This window comes from Leptonychotes weddellii, unplaced genomic scaffold, assembly GCF_054177405.1.
Source record: "Leptonychotes weddellii isolate Sample4059 unplaced genomic scaffold, ASM5417740v2 HiC_scaffold_7295, whole genome shotgun sequence".
NCBI classification, from domain to species: Eukaryota; Metazoa; Chordata; class Mammalia; order Carnivora; family Phocidae; genus Leptonychotes; species Leptonychotes weddellii.
In genome coordinates, this window is record NW_028042737.1 from 1 (window position 1) to 9,274 (window position 9,274).

A 9,274-nucleotide genomic window follows, 5' to 3' on the forward strand; every position below is an offset into this window, starting at 1 on the left:
TTCTAGTTTAGGCTCTTCTCCATATTGCAGCCAGAGTGGTCTTTTGATTATAAAGTCTAGCAATATTACTCTCCTTAAAACTTCTAAAATTCCTGGGCGCCTGGGTGGCTCAGTTTTTAAGCATCTGCCTTTGGCTCAGGTCATGATCCCAGGGTCCTGGGGTTGAGCCCCACATTGGGCTCCCTGCTCAGCGGGAAGCCTGCTTCTCCCTCTCCCACTCCCCCTGCTTGTGTTCCCTCTCTTGCTGTGTCTCTCTCTGTCAAATAAATAAATAAAATCTTAAAAAAAAAAAAAACCTCTAAAAATTCCTAAAATCTTAAAAAAAAAAAAATTCATCGCCTCCAGGGTATTACTTAAGACTCTTAGTGGTAGATGACAGAAACTAAACCCACACTAGGTTTGGCAAAGCGTGGAATCATTGGAAGGTTACTTAAGTGTAGAAGGAACTGGAGTGTAGCTAGGCCTCAGAGACACATAGAACCTGGATTTAAAATACAACTGATACTTTCTTCACTTCCTTTTTTCTCTTTCTGTGGACTGGCTTCATTCTCTTCTCACTACGTAGTGATTTGTGGATGGAAGAACTAGCACTAAAGTTTGTGCTTTATATAGTTACCAGTTAATAAACACAATGTGATAATTGGAATTTGAACTGTGTTGTTGGGGGACTGGTGTTTCACAAAATCGTGGTAATGGAAATTTGTGCATATCAGGACTGTGCAATATGAGGACTGCCTGTATTGAGACATGATAACATGACTTATTTTATGACACCATATTATCTGGCTTCTGCCTGTTTTTTTTTAAGATTCATCTTAAAGCCACTTCTTCCTTGGAGCTCTGCTCAGATCTTAGTTCATGTAGTTTTCCCAAGTTTGAATTCCCTTGCCTCTTCCTTAGTCCCTCATTAGTCTACCCCATTCTCTTCTGTTGGGTTTCTCCTACTTACTCTTTAAAGTTTTTCTACAGAGCTGCTTTCTTTGAAAAAAGCTTTTCTGTCCTTTTAAATTTGGATTGTATGTTCTGCCTGAGGTGTTCCGATATCATGTATGCTTTCTCTGTCATAATATAGACACATGATCACACTGTATTGTACTCATTTACTTACCTACCAGACCATGTTTTCCATGCATATAGAGAACATGGCAATGCTGTTCCTGACTGTATCCCCAGAGCCTAGTATTGGGTGGCACAAAATAATAGGTACTCAGTAAAGTTTTTTTTTTTGATTTAATGAAAGATAATCAGAATTTTGATGGGGTATGAATACTATAATATCATTGGAAGGTATTTTGGAAGAATATAGTATAGCTAGTCAAACATAACAACCTAGGTACCAAATTGTAAAATATTGAGAATTTATACCTCCTTATACTTTAAATGAAGTATACATTTGATCGCATGCTTTCTGTGATCCTTATAGTTAAATAAATACATCACAGACATCATGATTGGAGATCTGTCTTCAGTCTGATATGGTAGGTGCTTAATAAATACTTGTCAAATCAATGAAGGGACAACTTTAGTTTTATACTTTATTTGGTTGTAATAATTATTTTCATTTATTTCTAAGGTATCTTCATGTTTTAATGATCTTCTGGTCATTTGTTGCTGGAGTTGTTACATTCTATTGCTCATTGGGACCGGATTCTCTCTTACCAAATATATTCTTCACAATAAAATACAAACCCAAGGTAAAATTTATGTGTTCTTATTTTGAAAAGAGTCAGTATATATTACCTATGCTGTTTGATATTACTGAAAGCATATTAATGCAGTGATTTTAAAAAACCCATCTGCTGTCATTTAATAATGGAAGACATCAGAACATGATTTGAAGTGAAATTTACATATGTGTATATTTTTAAGGTATACAGCTCTACAAGGAGCTATAAAAAGAAAATACTTCTCAAAAAGTTGGGATCCATAATTTTAGAGTGTCCTCTAACTGCATATTAACTATGAGGACAATAAATTAAAACAGACGTTCCCAAAGTTGGGTATTTTTTCTCTCTTATTTGGCAGTTTAGCCAGTAGTAGTTACTACAAAGCATGGTTTCAGTGTTACTGCAGACAAATAATAATTTAAAAAATACTCTCTGAATTTATACATTGATTAATAAACTTTTGAAAAGTTGATTCTCTTTGGTAAGGATTATGTGTAAACTAAGACAAATCTCTCCCCTTCCCCATTTCCCTTTTGTAGCAGTTAGGACTTCAAGAATTATTTCCTCAAGGTCGTAGTTGTGCTGTTTGCGGTAAAGTGAAATGTAAACGGCATAGGTAAGTTAAACATTTTTTATTTGTTGATCCTTCCAATTACATTTTGGATTTCAGGCAGTTTAATTGTATGATTTTCTATTTAGGCCTTCCTTACTACTTGAAAACTACCAGCCGTGGCTAGATCTGAAAATTTCTTCCAAGGTTGATGCATCTCTCTCAGAGGTAATTGATTTAATTAACATTGCCAAATATACTCAAGCGGAAATATTAAATACCAATGGAAATTTAATTGTGGAACATCTTAATATATGCCATCTAATTAGTTCTTAACTAAGTAGTTGATTATTATGAAATATGTGACTCAGATGGTAAGATAGAAATGTTTTTGGATCCCATGTCTAATTTAAATGAACATTTTCGCCGAAGACAGCACTGTTTTACCTAGATATTGCTTAATTCTTATAACAATAGTCATCTTTATGGTAGGGTAATACCATTTTGTAGTTCCAAAAGGATCCCTGAGCTAGAAGGAGCAAGTATGTCCTGCTGAATTATCCCAGTTTTGACACTTGCTGGAGGGTAGAGCAGAGAGTGGGATACTTTTCACTGTTTCCCTGTAATGTAGGAATAGAAAGCATGCTCCCTTATCTTTGTTACAGTCACATTTTATATGTACTTTTTTGGTAGCATATATATTTTAGTTATTTCTTTTAGACACTTGTTTTCCCCATTGATCTAAGAAAGGAGTCAAGTCCTTGAAGGCAGTAAATGGGGTCTAATTTGTTCCCAGCACCAAGTATGGTGCCAGATATGTTGTTGGTAGTTGGTAGACATATACTGAATTAAATTGAATGCTAATTAATTGAAGAATAGCATTAGGCATCTGAATCCTGCCTCGTTATCTTTTTTTCCCAATTTGTTTCCTTTGGTAAAAGTATGCTGCATAAATGCCAAACTTTTGGCACTTTTTTTTTTTTCATTTCTTCTTTTTTCTTCCTCATTTTCATCTTTAAGATTCCTTGATTTAAGACTATGCTATCCAGTATGGTAGCCACTGTCCGCATGTGGCTGTTCATAAACATTTGGAAATGTGTCAGTCCAAATTGAGATGTGATTTTGAGGATTTAGTAAGATAAAAGGAATGTAAAATATCCTATTATGTATTTTATTGATTACATGTTGAAATGATAATATTTTGGATATATTGGGTTAAATAAAATATATCATAAAATTAATTTCATCTGTTTCCTTTTTACTTTTTAAAAATGTAGCTACTAGAAAATGTAAGATTAGGTATGTAGCTCACATTACATTTCTATTAGAGTGCTGATTTGAGGTCTGCTGAAGAGAAGACCTCTAGTAAGAGTACTATTTGTGGGTCTTTGACACTTCATCCATTTCTTAAAAAAAAAAAGAACTTATGTGAAGCTCTTGGCCTACTGCCTGGCTCATATTGGTTTTCAGTAAATATTAGCTCCAACATTTAAAGAATTTTTTGAGATCTTACTATAGTCAGGAACTGGACTAGGCCCCAGGAATAAAAGGAGAAATAAGATATGGTTCCTTTCTTCTAGGAACTTGAGTCTAGGAGAGGAGGTAGACATATAAGTAGGTAAATACAATATGGTGTGAATACAGGCAATAATGGGAGAAATGTACAATGTATATTATTAGTACAGAGGAAGAAATGCATAACTGTTGAGAGGGGCAATCAGAAAGTATGACTACAAGTTTGCCAGACTGATAGTGTGAGAAAGGGTATTTCAGGGTTTGGGAAGAGCTTTTGAAAGGAAAGGGAGGCTTTGAATAAGGTGTTCAGTAAGCTGGAAGCAAAATGTGAGGAAGGATGTGGACATTGAAGAGACTGTATTCTAGTAGCTAATATTTATTGGTTACTTGCTGTATTAGGCACTGTACTAATTACTGTACGTTATTTTCTGGAATCATACAACCTATAAAGTAGGTGCTATTATTGATTTTACCAAAACTGGGCTTTAGAGGATTTTAATTTTCTTAAGTTCATCAGTGGCTGGTAGCAGAACTTACTCTAAAAATTGGGTCTGACTTAGTTCTTAACCAGTTTTTATATGGCTCTTTAGAAATCTGATCATAAAAAGACTTAAAGGGCCTTGCTGAAGGAGTTTAATTGATCATAGAAGCCACTGATTTTTGAAGTGTGTAGCTGGAGTTTTCAGATGTGACTCATAGGATACAATGGGAAGTGAAAAGGAAGTAAATGGTCACAGCTGCTAACAGGCAGCTTTCTTCCACCCCTTCAAAACCAGTGTAGCTCCACTTTTCTTACTCTGATATATTGTGGTTTGATAAATTGAGGATTTTATGCAGGGGAATGATGTGTTCGAATATATGTTTTAGATTAATTTGGCAGCTCTGTGGAGGATGGACGGGAGCTAGTTTGGAAGGAGGGATTCTAGTTTAGAGGCTCTTGCTACAATATAGGGGTGAGAAGATAAGGACTGAACAGTGGAGCTATAGAAAAGAGCTACTTAGGATGTAAAATCAGTAATATTTGGTGATTGGATGTGGGGATTAAAGTAAGACCAAATATTATTTAATGATAAATTTTCTAGTCTCCTTTCTGTGTCATATCCCTGTTTCTCTGTATCTTACCTTCCCAACTTGTATCACTAGTGCTTAGTTTTTCTAATAAAAAACCAAATCTTGCCTTAATATTTAGAGAATCTACAACCTTCCTTGCTGCTGCCAGAGAAGGACTATAGGCATATAGTCAGATTAGATACCTTTGTTCATTCTCTCCCTACTGCTTTTGAAAGTTACTGCCCACTGTTGCAAGTCTTTTTAAAAATTAACATAATGCTGCACTCAGAGTTAAGAAATGGAAAGTTTGGGTGCCTGGGTGGCTCAGTTGGTTAAGCGACTGCCTTCGGCTCAGGTCATGATCCTGGAGTCCTGGGATCGAGTCCCGCATCAGGCTCCCGGCTCGGCGGGGAGCCTGCTTCTCCCTCTGACCCTATCCCCTCTCATGCTGTTTCTCTCTCTCTCTCTCTCAAATAAATAAATAAATAAATAAAACCTTTAAAAAAAAAAAAGGAAATGGAAAGTTTAACACCCAGCGTTTCTTTTGTTTTGTTACTTTTTCACTTACAATTTATATACTGATTTTTAATTTACAGCTAAAATTTTCACAAAGTGAACATATCTGTATAACCAGCACCCAGATCAAGAAACAAAGCATTATTAGCACCCCAGAAGTCCCCCCTCATACTCCCTTTTAGTCTCTATTCTCCCTTCAAAAGCAATCACTGATACTAATTTTGACCCCTTATGTAAGTCTGACCTACTTGTTTCTTCATTTTATTCTGGGAATACTGATTTGTAGAGAGAGTTAGGAATTCAAAAGACTAATCTATTATTTTCCTTCTTTCCATAGAACTTTTAGTTCAGTGCAACTTCAGAGTCAGGAACAATTTAAGTTGGTTTGTTTTTTTAATTGTGGGAATGTTTATAAATGTGTGTATGTCATTCTAACAGTATTGTTTCTTTTTATGGAGTTTTATGGTTTTCAAAGTGTTTTCTCATGTTCCTTTTGATCATCAACATGTAAGGTTGACAATATATGTCATGTGAAAGTATGATATTAGATGTCAATATTTGGGATAATAAAATTGGTTCTTGGTAATATATATTACTTGGTAATATGGCTTATTTTCCTAGAATTAGTTAATTAATCTGATTTTTCTTTAAAAACTAATTTTTATGCAGGTTCTTGAATTAGTGTTGGAAAACTTTGTTTATCCGTGGTACAGGTATGTTCTCTCTATAAGACCTTTTTTCTTTAGTGAATATAATTAAGTGTGCTAATGAAATTGTGTTACCAACAGTGGCCAGGATTTCTCAGCTTTGACACTATTGACGTTTTAGGCCAAGTAATTCTTTGTTGTGGGGGGCTGTCCTGTGCATTATAGGATATTTAGTAGAACCCCTGGCCTTTTCACATGAGATACTAGTAGCACCCCCTCATCCTTTTATTTGTGACCCCCAAAAGTATCTTCAGAGATTGCCATATGTAACCTGAGAGGCATAATTGGCCCTAGTAAGAACCATAGATCTAGGCAATCATTTAACAGTTTAGTGATAGCAAAGAAGAAAAAACCTTGACTGCTTTTTGAAAGAAAATTAACTTAGAGAATTCCTCATCACTCCTAAATGGAGTGATTTAATTTTTTATTTTATTTTTTAATTTAATTTTATTTTTTAAAGTGATTTGGGAAGCATTCCATGGTCCTTTGTTGTTTCTTTTAAAGATTCCATTCATTTATTTGAGAGAGAGAGCAGAGAGCACAAGTGGGGAGTGGGAAGAGAGGGGCAGAGGAAGAGGGAGAAGAGACTCCTCACTGAGTAGGGAAGCCCGATGTGGGGCTTGATCCCAGGACCTCGAGATCATGACCTGAGCCAAAGGCAGATGCCCAACCGACTGAGCCACCCAGGCACCCCAATTTGATATTTTATATGCACTTTTTACATTTGAAATAATTGTACATTTAGAGGAAAGTTTATATTCAGATGTTTCACTAAATTGAAAGATAATTTTAATAGAATTTTCCTAGAATATTAATGTTTTTTCCAAAGTAACTTTATTTTTAGTATCTGCTATGGATATACAAGTGCCCTTTGCCTTGCAGGATATAGAAAATAGTTTAGATCTGTAAAATTAATCTAGTTTGAGAATCAGAAATTAAGATATATATTTAATAAATAAATGTTTTCTTACAAAACCATCATGTATTTAGTTACATATTTGAACACTTAACACCTATATGACTTATAGATGTAATATTTAATGGCATATATCCTAATTTTATATATTTTGAATTTTCTCATTAAAAAATGCTAGTAGATGGGGCGCCTGGGTGGCTCAGTCGTTAAGCGTCTGCCTTTGGCTCAGGTCATGATCCCAGGGTCCTGGAATCGAGCCCCGCATTGAACCCCACATCAGGCTCCCTGCTCGGCGGGAAGCCTGCTTCTCCCTCTCCCGCTCCCTCTCCTTGTGTTCCCTCTCTCGCTGTGTCTCTCTCTGTCAAATAAATAAATCTTTAAAAAGAAAAAAAAAAAATGCTAGTAGATGAGATGCTTCTATATTATTAAACTTAATATCCAGTTTATATGCCATATTTTCCTGAAAAGCTATGAAAATTAATATTTTTATGTTGGATTCTGTCTTAAATATGGGGCATTTGCCATTTAAGTAAAGCTGATAGTAAGTCTTTTTCTAAAATGAATCCTCTTTTGAAGACTCCCCCCACCCCCACCCATGTTCTGACTCTTCATAAGAACTGGCTGTATTTCTAAATGATAAAGTATGTATTTTCTCCTCAATGTAGTTATTGATGCTGAAATAGTCACTTCCTTGGGATTAATAGTGGGAGGCTTGGTTGATACAATTATCTTCTTTATTCTGCCAAGGGATTTAATAGTACCATCTTCAAATTCAGGATATCATCATTATATATACCTTTCTTGCTTGCTTTGATTAGGGAAGTGTCCTAATTCTTCTAGGACCTCAAGACTTCAGGAAAATGAAAAGTAACTCCTCAGAAGAAGGTTGTCAAAATTTCTGTTTAAAAATGTTTGAGTTTCAGCTTATTTTCTTTCTCAAATAGAACACATATTTTTTTTTACCTTTTAGAATTAGTTTATATTATTAACTATAAATATATTAAACTAATTTAAGATGTTGTATTAATTTGTTACTCCTCCGAAATTATTCTTTATTTCTTAGAAATTTCTTTGATAATGCTTAGAAAATGATTGGAGTATTGTAAAAATATGACTTTGTACATGTGGTTGTCTACAGGGAAATATATACTACAATTTAGTTAATAATGATTATGTCTTGGTACTAGAATTATGGGAGATGTTTATTTTTTCTTTGTACATTTTTATTTTTAATTCTGTAATGTAATGCATTATTTGTTAAAAAAGCAAAGAAAAATAGGATAAATAAATGAAAAAGAAGAGGAAGTTCTAAACTTTCCTTGGTTTCTAGAAGGAGTAGCTGTGTATTTCTCTGAGCTTTTAAATGCTTGCTTTTCTCCTTAATTGAAGGGATGTAACAGATGATGAGTCCTTTGTTGATGAACTGAGAATTACATTACGGTTTTTTGCATCTGTCTTAATTCGAAGGATTCACAAGGTATATATTTATAATGAGAAATTTGGGAATTTGGGGTTTCATTAATACTAAAGAGATTTTTAAAAATCTTAGTTTTACTTTATCCTATACTGTATGTATTTTTTCTTCACTTTTAATTTTTTTAGATTAAAATATAAATGGGTCACTTTAAATTCATTGATAAATTGTGCTTTCTTTAATGCTTTATCTTGGTTTGTGGTAATGCTTTATCTTGGTTTGTGGTAATTAGAAATAAAAAGACAGGTATAAAAAAAAGTCATGTTCCTGTTAGATGAATTTACTGGGTAAATGGTGATGATTATGATCTACTTTTTAAAAAAATTTTTTTAAGCCGTATTATGTTTATGTTTGGGTCTTTGCCTATATATAGTTATGGTGTGTTGGCTGTAGACACACATGCTTGTATACTGCCTTGTCCATTTGATAGAATTGGCATATATCTGCAATTAGTAAATAAAGATAAATCTTGTTAAATGTTTCTATACTTTCTTGAGAAATTAACAATATAGTCAACCACTATAGAAAAGATATGCAAAAAATATGAATAAGCAGTTCACCAAAGAAAAATAGAAAAATGGCCAATAAATATTGAAAATATGTTGTCTCACATCAAATAAATATCGTTTTTTGATGAGGTGCTATTCTGTTGCCTGTCAGATTGGGAACGATAAAGAATGATAATGTCTAGTAAGGGTGATTGCGGGGAACCAGGCAAAGCAAGTACAAATCCAAATTGGTATAATTCTTTTTTTTTAATTTAGTTTTATTTTATTATGTTATGTTAATCACCATACATTACATCATTAGTTTTTGATGTAGTGTTCCATGATTCATTGTTTGTAACACCCAGTGCTCCATTCAATATGTGCCCTTTTT

The 9,274-nt window shown here is 34.0% G+C and overlaps 1 protein-coding gene across 2 annotated transcripts; it reads left to right on the top strand.

Moving 5' to 3' along the window:
• The first annotated feature begins 1,545 nt into the window (after positions 1-1,545).
• Positions 1,546-8,577, top strand: LOC145719807 (sorting nexin-14-like). Of its 2 annotated transcripts, none has more exons than XM_081811376.1 (5): positions 1,546-1,694; positions 2,210-2,283; positions 2,367-2,445; positions 5,968-6,011; positions 8,311-8,577. In XM_081811376.1, exons 1-5 carry the CDS (start codon positions 1,590-1,592, stop codon positions 8,441-8,443), a joined length of 435 nt encoding a protein of 144 aa, XP_081667502.1. In that variant the 5' UTR covers positions 1,546-1,589; the 3' UTR covers positions 8,444-8,577. The 2 variants fall into 2 exon arrangements, with proteins under 2 accessions (XP_081667502.1, XP_081667501.1); XM_081811375.1 differs by having other exon boundaries at positions 1,547-1,694; positions 2,207-2,283; positions 8,311-8,490.
• The last annotated feature ends 697 nt before the right edge of the window (positions 8,578-9,274 follow it).

Excerpts from the sequence above, each read along its gene's own strand:
- LOC145719807 (XM_081811375.1), top strand. The coding sequence starts at position 1,590 with ATGATCTTCTGGTCATTTGTTGCTGGAGTTGTTACATTCTATTGCTCA. Across the intron at positions 1,695-2,206 it reads CAATAAAATACAAACCCAAG|CAGTTAGGACTTCAAGAATT; the intron begins GTAAAATTTATG and ends TCCCTTTTGTAG. Across the intron at positions 2,446-5,967 it reads TTGATGCATCTCTCTCAGAG|GTTCTTGAATTAGTGTTGGA; the intron begins GTAATTGATTTA and ends ATTTTTATGCAG.